The 17,112-nt window shown below is 47.9% G+C and overlaps 1 protein-coding gene across 1 annotated transcript in view; it reads left to right on the top strand.

Moving 5' to 3' along the window:
- Positions 1-17,112, top strand: part of LOC119397705 (katanin p60 ATPase-containing subunit A-like 1) — a 120,641-nt gene that overhangs the window by 83,766 nt on the left and 19,763 nt on the right. Inside the window, exons 4-5 of the mRNA XM_037665125.2 lie at positions 9,740-9,959; positions 10,427-10,602. Coding sequence (XP_037521053.2) covers positions 9,740-9,959; positions 10,427-10,602 — 396 coding nt within the window. The remainder of the gene's footprint in view (positions 1-9,739; positions 9,960-10,426; positions 10,603-17,112) is intronic.

The raw sequence follows: 17,112 nt of genomic DNA on the forward strand, positions 1-17,112 counted from the left end.
GAGCTAGCCAGAGGGTCAGCTAGCTAGTTCCGGTCGGGACAGGAAACAGCGTCTTGGTCACGTGTGTGGGAAGCCCGAGACAACCCGAAGCTTTCTTTATTGTGAGGTATGAAAAAGAAAGAAAGAAAAACAAGAATAAAACCTCGGCCTGCACCATAATAATATAGCAGGCACAAGCTGCCCGAAGATTGCAAAATCGAACGCTGGGACAGCCAGCGTAAACGTAAACAAACGCTACCGCCGTGGCAGCAAACGAAACTTTGCGCCGCGTGCGCGTTGGTTTTTTTCTGCATTGCCCGCTTGAAAATATGTGGCTAGGTTTGCTGAAGAGCTGAAGTGATATTCTCAAGCATACGCATTTGGGACAAAATCACGTACGTTCGCAAGATCATGCGCAACTCGCCCCGTCCGCGAACAAAACAGCCAGCTGGCGCACGGCGCCACGAAAGCGATGCAAGGTGAGCTGCCGCGCCGCTAACGGCTTGACCAGCTCACGTCTGCTTAGAACATGTAACAGCTGCTGCACAACACGGCGCGAAAATCTCGCGAAAGTGATCGTGTCCCCAAAAGAGCTCAAGGATCTATCGCGTACTACGTCGCACACACGCGTTGACCAGCTTGCGTTTTGTCATAACTTGAGACATGCGGCGGTATCGGTACCACGGGTGCGCGTTATATCTAAAATAAAATTCTGTGCGACGCGTCTTCGACTCGTTTTGGCAGATGTTGCCTGAGCCTCTTTTCCAGTTGTAAGTGGCACTCCAAAAATGTCATGTAGCTCAGCTTTTATTTGAGCTACCAAGTGATAGCACTTGGATGTGGGCGCGAAAAGACAAGGACGAAGGGAAGAAGACACACACACTGGCGCTACTGACAACAAAAAAACGTTTATTTTCATTCACCAAGCCTACTTTACACCTTTTTTGCACACGACATTCAAGTGACCACTAGCATATAACATGAAAAACCAGCAATACAATCAACAACATGACAGGGTTGAAAACCTCCTATGACGAAATTGACCACTTCTGCATCACCGGCAACCAGACAGACCTTAACACATGCGCAGGTAGTCTAATTCCTTTTTGCTCAAAGATAGTGACGTTTTGCTAACACAACTTTCGTCAAAATAGTCTATCTGTTCAGCTTCGATTACTAATCTAGTGATTTTGGACTTGTTCTTGCCAACTACAACAGTCTGTTCAAAATTGGGTCGGCACGTGCATTTATGGCAGTGTAGCGCCAAAAACCCGTCAGGGGGAGTCTTGCCCACTTTGTTGCTGTGCTCTCTGAGCCTATCATTGAGGCAGCGGCCGGTCTGCCCAATGTAAAACCGGCCGCATGACAAAGGAATCCGGTAAACGACGCACGTTTTACACTGAACAAATGGCTTACTGTGCTTCTTCGGGCATATTATACTAATCTTCTTATCGGGGTTAGTTTTCTTGCACAAGTTACCCAGTTTATATGGGGTGGAAAACAGAACACGAGTGTTAGATTTGCCTGCAATCTTCTTAAGGTTATGCGACACTTGATGAATGTAAGGAACCACTGCTTCACTCGCCTTTTTAAGGGCGGGCGAACCTGTGGTGGTGGACTTATCTTGCGTACCTTTAGCCCGGCGGAGTAGGTCGTGTAAGTAGGACGGAGTAGGCGGAGTAGGTTGCAGTTAGGTCATGGCGTCGGGTCACGGCTACATCGGTTTGTTCCAATGCCACGCCTGCTTCTTCTTTTATTTTGATCTATTCGGGTTTGACCAGCAAGGACGGTTATCAGCGCTCGACGCTGACCGCGCCGCAGTGTTCGAGAAGCTTCGCGATTGTATTAGATCGTTTTGTTAAGATTGCGTGCCAGACACGAATAGTCTAGATTATTCCAGAGCTTGCGTGACAACCAGTGATAAGACTGGAAAGTTCGATGCGTGATGTATAAAAGACGATGTTTCCCAGCCATGAGCAGTTTTATCGACGGCTGACGCCCTGTTCGCCGCTATCAGTGTACAGTGTGCATTGCTGTAGTTTGAGTTTTCATTTCCTGGCCACAAGTTCGGCCAAATAAACAGTTTCATCTTGAACACGCCGACTGCTGTCTTCGTTGACGTTACGACCACGTGACAATATGTTAGATCAGCCGTCAACGGAGAGTTCTGCACTTGCGAGTACAATGGATGAGGCTCCTAGCATTGCAAGGCGTTCCAAGGGCAAAAGGTTCTGTAGAAAGCGTCATTTGTCGAGACGCCAAGCCCAGTGGAATGTCTGAGAGTGCGAAAAGGCCCTAGAAAAAAGTCTGAAGCTCAGACTGTTTTGAGCTCAAAGTTAGGCACGACACACATCTTGAAGGAAAAAGTTTCACAGAAATCCAGATTGCGAAGTCGCCGCTTGGTCCCACCTGTTTCACTGCACAATGGATGCAGGAATGCCGCGAAGAGTCGTGTAGTACGGAGTTCTCACAAAGGTCGTCGCCCTCCGTGGAAAAAGGGTGGTGGTTGGCCGAGGAAGAGGTCAATGAGAATAAGATACCGTTCAGGGCCGCCTTCTCACACACTGGATGTCATGATACAGAGTGCGCAACCACCTGTTCTGTCAGGCAGTTTAATCGCTTCTTCTTTTGTTGAGATCGCACGTCGTGAAAGTCGTGGAATGCGCGGCTCCCAAGAGTTCGTTTGAAAGGCTATGTTCGTGAAAGCGCCGCGGTAACTTTTGTTTAGGGATTCATTGACCGCGTATTGAATTTTGAAATTTTTAGATAACTTTAGTCGGCTGATGTTTTTTCATGTGTGTATAACTCAGCATACATTGAAGTATTACTAGACAGTTTATTTGTCATGATGACAGCTTATTCAGTCCATTTGTCATGATATTTATATTTAAATCTGTTGTAAGCTGTCAGTTTTGTGCTTATTGTAAACGCAGAAACTATTGAGTTATAGTTTTTTTTCTCGCTTGGGTAGGAAACTGTGTTTCAACAGGGCTAGCTGAAGGTTGAGTTGTATTTTCTTTTGTGCTAGTAGCGTGAGCATTTTGGGTGAAAGGAAGTTCAACATTGTTTAATGTCAAGCGTGTAAGCTTTATTTTCAGCTTGACTTCATAGTTTAGTGGCACCGTTTTGTGTTCTTATTGTGATGCGTGTTACCGAGAGCATAAGGATATAGCGAAGCTTTTGAGCTTCTCTTGGCTTCCTTGGTTGCAGCAATACTTCTTTGCTGACTAGTTGGTTCATACTTGGTCTCGTTTTTCCTTGGTTGTTTACTTTTCCTGCCTAATCAGCTGTAGTACAATTACAATCCTTGTGTTCTCTCAAAGTTGATCTTATAACAACACCTGAAATTGAGAGAATTCATCTTACCACCTACAGCGCACAGAAGGGACAGGAACAGAAAGATACAACGTGGACGCAATCGTGGCCACGTTGTGTTCCTGCCCTTTCTGTGCGCTATGGGTGTTAAGCTGAAATTGAGGCCTGTTGGTGAACTTGTCAGCATGAGATACGTCTCGTTTTATTCAAGAGTGGGAACATGTCTTCAGGCTTGATTTGTTTGAGTCCGGTCTGGAAGTTCGAGGCGTGTGCAGAGGGCACTTGCAGCGTTGGGTGTGGTTTGACAATGGTTGCCTTGTCGAGTTCGTCTTATCTACAGGAACCTCTGTGCGAGCTGCGTGTTCATGTGGAATGCCATGAACGACAGCAGTGATCCCGAGATTCGCCTCCAGACCCATGGATGAACCTGGGGTCTGGCCGCATCCCTTCAGCCGAGCCACATTGAGCAGCTCATCCTCCTGATGCATTGTTTGTTGGCGGGGGTGCTGTTGTGCCTCAGCACAAATGCAACGTCACTGACCTTAGAACAGTGAAGGATACTGGGAATCGTGGAGTCTTCGCCCTGCCGGCCCCAACAGCGACGACACCAGTCGTAGTTCTCTCGAGCTTTTCAGTGACTCACACATTCCGGAGCAGCATTCCTGAGTGGGATGGAGGGAAAAAACAATGGCGATCCACTCACCTGCGGTGTCAACTCTCTGACGCTGTGCGTCTTGAACGAGCAGCCGATTCCCCAAAAAGGGTCATCCCAGGTGTGCTCTCCATCAGTGGCGTAGCCCCCCCGCCCCGAAATTTTTTCGTACTCTCATGTACCGCAGACCAAAACAGCCACCTGCGCCGGAAATTATCTGGATTTTTTCTAGAATTCCTTTCCACAGTCGTAAAGACCCTTCGGTGCGAACATTGCCGATTTGGGCTGGCTGTCCTCGCTACGGCCATGTAACTGGCTGCCATGTAACTGGCTGCCATGCCGCAAACAGAGGCGTAGTGCCATGGATTGCCATTTTGCGAAGCAGTGACACACTCATTAACGGGCTCCGCCCTCCCACGCTGATGCCGTGCTACTGCGAATGAGTAACTATTGTTGATTAGCCGGACGCTCGGGATTAAGCTATAGAGAAGGTATTGTGAATACATCGTTGCGGCAGGGACTTCTTGAACTGCGGAGGGCCCAAAAAGGGCGTGGTCATCTTTGACAGCTGTCCAGCGACGTTTCGTTCTCTTGCCCCTGTACGGAGAGAGGGGGAGTCGTTTCCAACAGTCTTCTTCGTCCTTTTACTTCCTTTCAAACGCAGGTGAAAAGTACAGTACTTCACAACAAGCCCATGTCATTGCTCTGAAGGGCCCTTTGCAGAAAAGTCATGTGTCTGTCACGGATTGCCATTTTTGCGACCCGGCGCCACGCCGATTATTGGACGCCGCGCTCACCCGCTCACCAGCGGGACCGCTTGACCATGAGAGGGTTGTCTTTAGAGCCGAAGGGGTATTCTTCTTCGAACGTTCGCCGCTGACGTGTGATCCTTTGTAACTGTACCGGCAGCGACGGCAGGGTCGTTGAAGGCCACGATGTACCCCGAACCAGGTATAGACTGAAAGGCGCACCGGCTGAGAGCCAAGGAAATGAACCATTCTCACGGTAGAAACTGCACGTGGGCAAGCCGTATGCGATCGCCTTAGCAGTTTGTCACTCTCGCTAAGTTGAGTACCCTCCCATAAATAAAAAGGGGCGTGGTCAATATATTTTTAGGGCCGAGTTGGTAACAATGAAACGCGCATGATTGGACCCATGAGGAGGCCCCTTTTCCCCCAGTACGAGAAGCGGCAGACACGAACGGATATTGCCCTGCTGATCAGTCTAGTTGATTGTCTAACATGGTGTAGAAGCAGATCTGCAAATATCCCTTCTGGAAGTTTTTAGTGTAGCTCTGTATCGGCTCCACCTAAACTTAGCCGTTCGTCTAGTTGAGATGCGTAATTAATATCTGCAACGTAGGCATCGGAACTTCAATCTCAAGTTAGCTCAACTTGCTTGAGATCGCCTTCAAGCACTAGCTCCCGGAAAGATCAACGTTGAAACTCTGCCGACATCGCAGACGTGCCAGACCTCTCTGTGACTTCTCTCATCCGATCGTCGGGGACTCAACGCTTCCGGTCATCGCACGTATGCCTTCATCTGTTTATACTTTCAAACTTTCACATCTTTAGCTACTGTTATCTCTATTAACGTCCGGTGTTAACCTAGATGTACAGCCTGCGTTAAAATCTACTACTGTTTGTTAATTGTGTGATACTTGCCTCTTGTAGGCTGACTGATCGATTTTATACGTATGTTAGTTATGTTGGGTTTTATGGCTAAAAAATACGTGTGCTAGTTTGCTTTAAGTGTTGTATTGCTGGAATTCCTTGAGCTGCCATACCGCTTGATTAAAGTTGTTGTTTTGTTTTCCAAACACGTTTCTGATCTCTTTGCTGTATTTGCTTGCGTACGGAATGACCTAACCTGCTGTCATTCCCGTCACCGACTTCGTGCTGGCGACGCTAGAGTGGCAACTTGTGACAGTGTCACTGCACATTAACGCCTTTGCGGAAGATGTCCCCATCACGTAAAGGACTTTAGAGTGCCCTTGTGTCAGGGCTATAAAACGATAAAATGGCCGTGTGCCGCGCGGGCTGGGAACGAAGGAGGCGCTTCGTTTCCATGAGATTCTCATGGAAACGAAGCGAAGATTTTCTCAGAGAAAATCGCAGGTGCAGGATGTACACATCTCTTAGGATGCAAAAATATTCTAAAAGACGGGTGAATTCATGATTGCAAAAGGTTTACTCCAATTTAACAAACCAGTTATTAACAAAATGACATAGACGTTTTGCAACATATGCACCCATGCACACCCCTGCACAGGGCATAGCTTCGACTTAAACGATGCGACAACGTTGGCTCGTGAACGAAAGTGGAGCAAAGGAAAACTATTGGAATCGTGGTTCATTCGTCTTAAACCATCGGCTTGCAACAACAGCCGCGGCCCCCTACTAGACGTTTACAAGGACGTATGCGACACTGGTCGATCACCGCTCATTTATTGCCAGCGTATATATACTGAGAATGCCACGTGCATAGGTGGCGAAACTAGACTCCTGAGAAAAACTGCTCTGCAATTCCATCCGACGCAAGAAGACTCGCCAGCACTCTTGCATACTGCTTGACTCCCTGGTTCGCCGCACGCTAGTTTTTGTTTACTTATGAACGTGTATTATAGTTACCCACTCTAATTGAGACTCGAGTGCTTACACACACACACACACACACACACACACACACGCACGCACGCACGCGCGCGCACACACACACTCTCTCTCTCTCCCTATATATATATATATATATATATATATATATATATATAATATAAATGTTGACATGCCAGCCCCCCCCCCCCCTCAGCTGCAAACATTCTCAATGATGGCATAATACCCAAAGTGGTGTCATTAATGAAAACAAAAATTAAATGGACCTCAAACATATTTAGAGGAACAACCATTGAGAGGCATAGACCTCTGTCTTGAGCGAAGATACGTGGCTATCCAGGCGGTAACCTTATCATCCAATTTGCAATATCCATGTTTAGCAATCAGGAGACAATGTCAAAAGCTTTTCTGAAATCCAGAAATATACAGTCAACAATTTGCTTCTTGTCAATTGCTGAGGCTGGTTCGTGATTGAATTCTACCAATTTTGTCGTGCATGAAGAACCCTGCCATAAACCATGCTGATTAATAAGGTTGCTGTTAACAAGATAAAGTATGACACAGCTATAAATCACGTGTTTCATTACTTTACATGCAATGCTAGTTAAAGATACTGGTCTGTAATGCTCAACTCTGTCCACTTTTATGAATTGGCACCACACGCGCTAGTTTTCAGTCCGCAAAAATAAACGACTTAAACAGAAACATCGAATGCCCGCGTAGTTTATAAGAAATGATGCCAGGATGTCATCCGGACCGCTAGCTTTTGTGGGTTCTTGCAATAACCGCTCGACTCTTGTCACACTGAACGCAACCTCAGACGTTTTGTCGACTTGGACAGCAAAATGAACGCTGTTAACTGCAACATCATTATTTAAATGAATAGACTGAAATACTGATAAAAAGTAATTTTTAAAATGTTCAATGTTTCTTGAATCGTCATTGATAATTCTATTGCAAGGGTGGTACAGAAGTGTCCGTTTCTTTCAACGTATTTCAAACATTCCTTAGGATCGTCCACTGGCCCAAGTTAGCGAAGTATGCACATGTGGCTGATTCAGCGAGCTCGCTAAAGCTATATTTCAACTCAAGTAGCCGTATGTAGCGATTATCCGCTACATAAAGCGTGCAGAAAATGTTCTGAATGTGTTTGTGCATTTATATATATTTGCACGTGTTTATCAATGTTTATAGAATGTTTCACTAATGCGTGCTATTATGAACTCGTATGGGCTTACAAGCTTGTATGTTTCTACATATTCCCACCCATCTGGTACCGGAGCTCAGTACCAATAAATAAGTAAATAATATAAATAAATCTTCTGGTGATGCAGTAGTGTGCGGTAAATACAGACCAGGACTACATGCCAACGTATTGCACATGCACAGGCAGGTGTTTTTTCTGATGACCATTCCTGATACGGATGTTTCACTGTAGTACTTTCTTTTCCCTGAGAGGAGGCATATTTTGATGAATGAAAGTCGATTCCACTTCAAGTCCTGGTGAGGCATGCCTGCCCTTCACCTGTGAGCTGGTTTTTCACTCAGACCGTTTCTCGGCTAATGTAAGCAGTACGTGTATGAAGAGTGCTGCCGAAAACATGTTTGGCTGACGTGTGAGTCCCTGACGAAATTGACAAGGACGCTTCCGACCTAAAACAAGTGACACAAATGTGTTTCTCTATCTAAAACACTCGAGAATATCGGGAGTAAGCGCTTATGTTCTGTGGGTGGACAGAGCTGACATTTTTTCGTAGGTTGTTGACGAGTGTAGGTGGCACCCTATGGGACAGTGTGTTCAGTGCATATTTAGGCCCAATAAACCTTACAAGTCCAAGATGTAGCTGACACGGCAAATTGGTGGCCGATGGATTTGGCAGTGCAAGGGGGGACAAGTGGTGGTGGTGGTGGTAGTAGCGCCTATTTCGACCTCCATGGCCTTGTCAATTCTGACTGCAAACATGGCGGCTTTCTTCTGTCCACACCAGTACCGCATGGAAGGGGCCAACAACAATGATGACACTAGCAAGGATCCTGTGAGTCGAAGGATTCCGTGATGTACAGTTTCTGAAGGAGTTACTTGACAAGGCATAGAGCTTTTGTGTGGTGGCAGACATTCCTATTGAATACCACATCTGACGGCGTCATTGTGATCGCCTTGGATGGGAGTGCCAAACTGTGGTACCGCGTCGCCAGTCCCTTTGACTGCTGGGATGCATTTGATTACAACTTCAGAACAAGATTGCTGCCGTCGATGAAAAGTTGCAATTTAAAGAGTGTTTCTGACACTTGCAGCACCGAGCTGACCCCAAAGGAGTTCGTCTATGTGGTGGCTGTCTACTGCAATATGATCAGTGAGCAGGTACCTGAATTGGTGAAGGTGGACCATATCATATGCCAAATGCAACTCCAGCTGCAGGATTTGGCAGCCAGGTCAACTTTGCCAAGTCTGAGGACATTGCTGACTGTGACTGTCACTTAATGGAACAAGCACAGTACTGGCCTCTGGCACGAAAAACAAGCCATGTTGTGTGCAACCTGGCATATTCATTCAGGGGCAGTGACCTAGCATTTCGCAGCAGTCTTCTCTGCGCAGAATGTGCCAACAGCTATGACCAACTGAGTGCCTGGGTGCGCGTGGCTTCTTCCCGATGCAGTGCAATGTTTGTACTAGCGGGACCAGTGGCCTACCATTGCCATTCAGCATATCAGAATGTCAACTCACGAACTGCCAGGAGAACGGTGACTGTGCCAAGCATCAAGCCAGATTGTTTGCCAAGGGTGTAACTTGCTTACGGTGTGGCTTCTTTAGGTACAATGACCACCTGTCGATTCTGGCCCTGTGGTTGCCTGCAGTGCCACTATTTAGATTGCCACTGCAGTAGGATGGAAGAAGCTGCTCCTACACATTCGAATAGGGAGAAAGCCATTCTGTTTGACAGGGGTTTAGTGCTCATTCTACCAGCAACCAATGTTATCTGGGAGCCAAGAAGAAACACAAAACTTGTACGGTTTACCTTGAAGCATCATGGCTCCTAAATGCAGAATAAAGTGGGCTTCCAAGTGCAGAGATTTTTTTGCAAGATTATTGCTGGGGCATGGGCATGGAGCCATGGCTTGTTCTTTTCTTCTGATGGAACATTAGAATGTTTTAGTGATGGCCTTTTTCCCTTTTGCACAGGAAGCCGAGCAGCAGGAGAAGAAGTTTGACTGCACGGGCTACGACCACGAGCTGGTGGAGCTGCTGGAGCGGGACATTCTGCAGCGGAACCCGAGTGTGCGCTGGGATGACATTGCGGACCTGCACGAGGCCAAGAAGCTGCTGGAGGAGGCCGTCGTGCTGCCCATGTGGATGCCAGACTTCTTCAAGGGCATCCGCCGCCCTTGGAAGGTGTTGAATTGTTTATCAGTTTGAGTACCAGTGTCGCCATGATCCTTGCCAGCTTGGACAGTAGTTAGATCCATCTTTCTCATCAGCCAGGAGTTAGCGTGAAGGGGCATTTTATGTGAGCCACAGTAGACGTGTGGCACACTGGCATGCTTTGGCAAGTCCCCTCATGCTTGTGCTGCTGAGATTTAAGAATTGATAATATACTTTGAGGTGGCATACATACAGTGTGGTTTGCCCCTGCTTCTGACTGCTTACATAAATGCTAGAAGCAAAAAGATTCAGATATGCCAGAAGGTGCAGCCTAGAATACTTTGAAAGTAGATGGATAGAGTCTGCTTTGCATGTATTGCTTTGCGCTACAAGTTTTCACGTACGAGATTATAACTTCAGGTCCCTACACAGTCCTCTCTCAAACCTGTGGGGCCAGGACAGCACCTGTGCTTTGTGATGACTGAAGATTCTTGCCTGTGTGTTCAGCTACAATTCCTCTGACAGGTGTGCTGATGGTTGGGCCACCAGGCACTGGCAAGACCATGCTGGCCAAGGCAGTGGCCACAGAGTGCAGCACGACATTCTTCAATGTCTCTTCATCCACTCTCACCTCCAAGTACCGGGGCGAAAGTGAAAAGTTGGTGCGCCTGCTCTTTGAGATGGTGAGCTCCGCTTGGCCATACAGTAGGCCCATGTACTTAATTTCTAGGGCAGTTCCTCTTGGAAAGCAAATGAGAGTTAATGCAATTGTGGTGCATTCCTGGGCAGGCATTGCATGTAGACTGCAAAGCGCGGATTGTCTGTGTGGCATGCTCTCACCATGCTGTGTCACACACAGCATAGTGGCCACAACAATTCATTTTCTCTAACCTTTGGCGACAAATCTTCCCTTGAAATCTCTGAAACAGGAAAACAGAGTACAGTAATACCTCGTTAACTCAAAGTAGTAAAAACCAGAAAAATTTTCTAAATAAGCAAAGTTGCGCAAATTCTATTCAGAAGTCCAGTTCTATCTAAAAACATTATCACTACTGACCAGTTTCTTAACAGGAGCGCCTAACTGGCTCGTAAAGGTTTTAAAGAAAAATAATGACATACCAGAGCTCTCAGTCAGCTGTTTTTTGGCACTGCCTTTTTACTTAGTGCAGAAGGACCGCTTAAGGCTGGTCTGCCTCTCAGTAACACTTGCACCTACCAAAGCTTTCTCGAGTTGCTTAACACATCACGTGTGGCGATCGTCCACACTGCTGCACTCAACTTTATTTCGCATCAAATAAAGCATGTTTCTCATTTCGGCTGATGTCGTCACCCCTTGAGTAGCTGCGTCGACACTGCCGCGATCCCCGTGTGTGATGCCACTTTGTTTCGCTTAAGAAAATGGTCAAACCAGCTGATGTCGTAGGTGAGCCTTCTCTGTCAATGTTGTGACTGGCACGATGCATGCAACCACACAATCAGCGCCGTTTTGATGTCCGGAAACTTCGAGCCTCGAATCCGCTTCTTTGATTAGGGCTACTTTTCTTTGCAGCACCAGTGACTTTGGTGTTATCCTCACCACATCACACGGCCAACGAAAAAATCCGCGCGACGTGCCTTGCATCATTAAAATGCTAAAATCGTATCTGTGACGGTAAACAAAATGTCGAGTACGAACCGTGCTATTTTGCAGGGCCTGCCTCTGCACGTATATAGTGTCACATGACACGACACAGGGTTGCTTGACAAAGTTGTTATGTTGCTAGGTTCCGACTTCACTTTCGGAAACAGTGTCCACTTTGCCGTAAGCGCGGCAGCCTCGCATGAACCTTGTGAAACGTATGACATTTTGCCGCTAGTATTTTGTCATACGGTTTGGCGGTGAAGGTTTTGTTCCACTCAGTCAAGATTTTGAGATAACTGAAAGTGAGCATGGAAATACTTCGAGGTAAAGAGCAATAAATACATTGCACCTATGGGAAATCGTTCGGTACCGCGGAAAATTTCGACTTAGCCAATTTTTTTAGATATGAGAGTTTCAGTTAATGAGGTATTACTGTAACTGATGCAAGTTCAAGTTCAGATATATATCTGAATAGACAAAACTATTTTATGTATCGCTGTGATATGGTGCGACACGAAACAAAGTTATTCATGTCCACATAAAAATTCAGCGACACAAAATACAGTTGCTCACAAAACACACTGATTTACCGCTTGGCAAGTACTCGACACCCCTGGTTTTACTTTCTTGAAGTCATATGTCTCGTCTTACATTCTTGAAGTTGTATTTCTATAGCTCACGCCAGAAGCAGTCGTTGCTGCTGTGAACCGGGCAGCTCGCCGATTTTTCGAGAGCTTCAAGTGCTCGCACAGTGCCTCCTTTACTAGTAAAGGAGCTGCTGAACAATAATAATGAAATGCGAATAGTGGGACATGTTTGGTGATTTTTGTACCTTTTGACGCGGAACAATAGCCCTCATTGTGGGACAGTCGAGGGATGGTTGGTCACCCTGGGCACTCCTTGGCAAGTGACCTCAGGTATATCCCCTACTGGACCTGCATAGTGTGGCTTGCCACGTCAGCCATGTAATGAATCTCTGCATGGCTGCCATTGGCAGTTTTAATGCAGATGCTTTGTCAACACTGGTGCCAAGTTCCCTTTCAATTGCAGCTCTAGCGAACGTTTTCATGTTCAACAAGAACACCTCCCATGCTGTGTGTTTTTTTTGCTTTGTCTGTCACTTGTGCATCTATCTTTTGTGTGGGAGGGGGGAATGTACTTGCGTGCGTGTGCACTATGCTGTCTACTGGCATTATGTGTGTGCCCTGCATTGTCCATTTGCATATGTGCAGTCTACAACTTCGACCATCAATTCCACTTCATCTGATTGACTTCATTTCAGAAAACGAAGATTTCACATAATATGGGATGATACACGTTCAGAAAACGTGTCTTTGAAATGCACCCAGCAGATTCTGTAGTCTGTGTGGGGTCTAAAGTGTGCCGCTCTCGAACACATCATAGTGTAACAAACACATTTATTAACAGCTTTCACATAACGGTGAGCTCGCCAGCCTAATCTAAAAAATACCTGCAGTGACATGACAAACAACCCAATATACTGCCAATATAATGTACATTGTACCACGAATGCAGAATCATCGTTTGACTCACCACAGGAACCCACAGGAATGATCCACGGTATCGTCTGGGCGGTACTGATTCGAAAGTCTCCGCCCTTGGAATCCCGGGTGATCTAGACATACGCGGGCGAATCTGGTCTAAGTGACGCCGAGTTGGTCCACCTGGTGTGTCGACTGTCACGAGGCGCGAACCTTCGGTGCCTTTGATGACGCCTGGGCACCACCGCCTCCCGTGTCCAAAGTTGCGCACCCACACCGGGTCCCCGGGCTGGAATCTGGAAGGCTGGAAACGACTCCGAGATAAAGATGGCACACAGTATCCAAGCGTGAATGAACTTGATAATTAAGCAGCAGTTCCGAAGGAGACAAGCTGCGGTATCGTCCCCCACGGGACCCACCACCCCGCGGGAGCCGCCCGTCCACGCCAGCTGCCAAATCCCAAGAGACTTCCTTTTTCCCGCCCGGCGGCCGCGGCGGCCTCGCTCGCTTCTCTCCGGTGGCGTGGCCGTCGCTCATGCGCAAACCCCAACGCTCGCAAACCCAGCGCCACTGCCTCCGACGGCCTATCCGCGAGGCGTGCGTGCGCCATGAGGCGCAGACAACTTTACAGGGGCCGATAGCACCCCCACATACCCTGGCCACCAGAACAGCGTCCGAGCCAGTCTTTTTATCGCAGATGCTCCCTGGTGTGACTGGTGTAGCTCGGAGAGCATGGGCTCCCACGCCTTGCAGGGTATGATAACTCGATGACCCCAGTAGAGCAGACCTGCGCTCAACAGTTCCAGTCTTCTGCAAAAGTAAGGTTGAAGATGACTGTGACATGATGAGAGGCGTTTAGGCCATCCATTAAGCATGAAGTTCTGGACAACACAAAGATCTTTGTCTGCAGTTGTCAGTTCCCTCAAAGCACCCGCTGGCACGAACGAACTGTCAAGATTCTCTGTGGACAGCACGTATTCTGGCAAGGTTCCCGAGTGAACAGCCTCTGGTGTCGGCACTGGCAAACGGCTAAGTGCGTCTGCATTGGCGTTTTGCTTCCCGGCCCTGTACTCGATGCGGTACCGGTATTGACTTAGGAACAGAGCACACCTCTGGATACGCGCCGATGCCATTGGAGGCACCGGTCGATCTTCTCGTAGAAGACCCACAAGTGGTTGGTGGTCCGTCGCCAGCACAAACTTGTGGCCCAACAGGTAGTCTTGAAACTTTGAGACTCCGAACACCAGCGCCAGAGCTTCCTTCTCGAGCTGCGAATAATTTTTTTACGGCGCGCGTCAGTACGCGTGAACGGAAAGCGATGGGCTTAATGCACATGGCCTATGCGGTGTGAGATGACGGCACCTAAACCTGACGGTGATGCATCACATTCCAGCCGCACTGGTTGGCCGGGCTGAAAATATGTCAGCACTGGTGAGCTGAGAAGCGTTCGTTTCGCCTTGAGATGAGATTTTTCCTGGGTTTCACCCCACTCCCATTTATGCTCTTTTTCGAGTAGATTATACAAGGGGGCCAACATCGCTGACATGTGTGGCAGGAACCGGTGATAATACGACAGCAGACCCAAAAACGAGCGCAGTTCGCTTACATTCGTAGGCCGTGGTGAATCGCATATTTCAGCCAGGTTCTTTTCCAGCAGGTGCAGGCCGTCTTTGTCGATCCGGTGCCCCAAATAGACGATTGAGTCTTTATGGAAGTGACATTTTTCTGCCTTCAGATTGACACCGTTTTCCTGTAGCCGGTGCAAAACATCGCGGAGCACGGAGTCATTACTGTCTGGACGCTCGGCTATTAATACGTCGTCCAAGTACACCTGTACGGCTGGAAGGCCAACCAGGACGGTTTCCATGTGCCGCTGAAAAATCGCGGGAGCTGAGGCAACTCCAAACAGAAGACGGTTATAGCAGAACAGCCCCTTGTGCGTGTTTATCACGGCCAACTTCTTCGCTTCCTCATCCAAGGGGAGTTGGCTATATGCGTCCTTCAGATCCAATGTAGTGAAAAGAGATCCCTCACGAAGTGACGCGAAAGTATCCTCGATGTTAGGTAGTGGATACTGCTCAGTTATGCACGCAGCATTAATAGTGGTCTTAAAATCACCGTAGACGCGGAGTGACCCATCTTTCTTTAGTACTGGCACTATTGGTGCCGCCCACTCTGAATGTGCTATAGGCGATAATATGCCTTCACTCACTAAGCGTTCCAGCTCCGTTTCCACTTTCTCACGACGAGCGTAAGGCCGCGCCTTGTGGAACTTAGGTTGGGCGTCTTCTCGAAGGTGGAATTTCACAGGAGGCCCCTGAATTCTTCCGAACCCAGATTCAAAAAGTGCGTGAAACTCTGTGCAGAGACTGTCGCGAGCAACTGAAATGGATTTCACTGTTCCGAGGAGCGCACTCGGAAGTATTGACAATGCTTGAATTAAATCCCTTCCGCAAAGGCTAGGACCAGAACACCCTATAACGATCAGGGTGGCAGGGACAGCTTTGCCTGAAAATTGGGCTTGAAGCTGTAGTTCACCGACAATGGGCAACTTGCCCAGGTAGCAGCTGAGCGTCTGTTTGCATTTCGATAACCGTGGCCAGCTCAGGCGATGCTTGAGATAAACTTCTTGCGGGATTATTGGAAATGATGATCCCGTATCAATGATCATGTCCAGGGGCACGCCCCCCCAACGGATGACCCTGCGATACGCCTGTAGCAGACGTTGCTTCTCCCGTGTCTCTTGTACAGCGAACACTGTTGAAATATCACTTTCCTCGGTTTCAGATGCAGTGCTCTCATACTGAACGGCGTTAGCACTGCCATCCTGCCTGCCACGAGCGCTGAGCCTCAATTGGGAGTGGCATTTTCTTGCGAAATGACCTGTCTTCCCACAGCGAAAACATTTCTCTTTTGTGTGGGCAATCATATGCTTGATGATCATGGCTTCCGCAGCGTGCGCAATCTGCAACCCGTTGCTTCTTATCTCTGGAGGTGGTTTGATACTGGCGCGATTTTCCAGCTAAACTACACACTGCTGCCGTATCAGGTTTGGTCATGCGCAGTGGCTTCGCAGTGGCTTCGGCAGCCGTAGCAATGTTTACCGCTTCGGCCAGTGTGAGCTCACTTCTTGCGAGCAGCGTCTGCTGCACAGTGCGATTTCGGATGCCACAAACGATGCGGTCACGTAACATACAGTCAAAGCCGGTGCCAAAGTTACACTTATCTGCCAGCTTGCGGAGCTCATCGACATAGTCTCGGACAGATTCAGTGGCCGTTTGGTCCCTAGTGAAGAACTTATAACTTGCGGCAACTTTGTTACTCTTCGGCGCATAGTGGGCATTTAGGAGCGCGAGTGCTTCTTGGTAACTCAGCTCGTTTACTTTACGGGGAGCGCAGTGTCCCGCAAGAACGCCTACCATCTTCACTGATAGTGTCGAAATCAAAAGTGCCCGTTTCTTACCCTCTTTGTTAATATCATTTGCTTCAAAGAATGTCTCCAGCTGAGTCAAGTAAATCACCCACTTATCTTGATTTTCGTCGAAACTTGGGGTGCCGAGACTCGTAGCCATGGCCATGGCCGCCGACGTTCCGTGGTGGTAGGCGAAGGTGGTGGTTACATTCAGCACCCAGAAATCGTGAATCCCATCTTCGTCGCCATTGCTGTAGCTTACGCCAAAGTGACAGAGCCAGGCCAGTAACCAACGCAGAATGCTTTATTTAGCAGACAATGAAGTATATATAGGCGGCTGGCCTATGACGTAACACAAGACGGTGGATGACGTTTGACACGCGTTGGCACTGCACTTCTTATCAGTTGGTAGTATCAGCGGTGCGCGTCAGATGCACATTCATACTCGATGGTTAATGCGAGCTACAGTTCAGCGCATAGTTATGAGACGTTCCCGTCAGGTAGGTAAGTGGAACCTCGAGTACACGACTTGGAGGGGACCATGCAAAACCATCGTATAATCGAAGAACTAAGAATATGGGCAGTGATGCTAAGTCTTGGCCCCCAGAAAACGGGTACAGACTGACTAAATAAGCTTGCGAAACGACCCTGCACTTCA

The sequence above is a fragment of the Rhipicephalus sanguineus genome, chromosome 6 (assembly GCF_013339695.2).
Source record: "Rhipicephalus sanguineus isolate Rsan-2018 chromosome 6, BIME_Rsan_1.4, whole genome shotgun sequence".
NCBI classification, from domain to species: domain Eukaryota; kingdom Metazoa; phylum Arthropoda; class Arachnida; order Ixodida; family Ixodidae; genus Rhipicephalus; species Rhipicephalus sanguineus.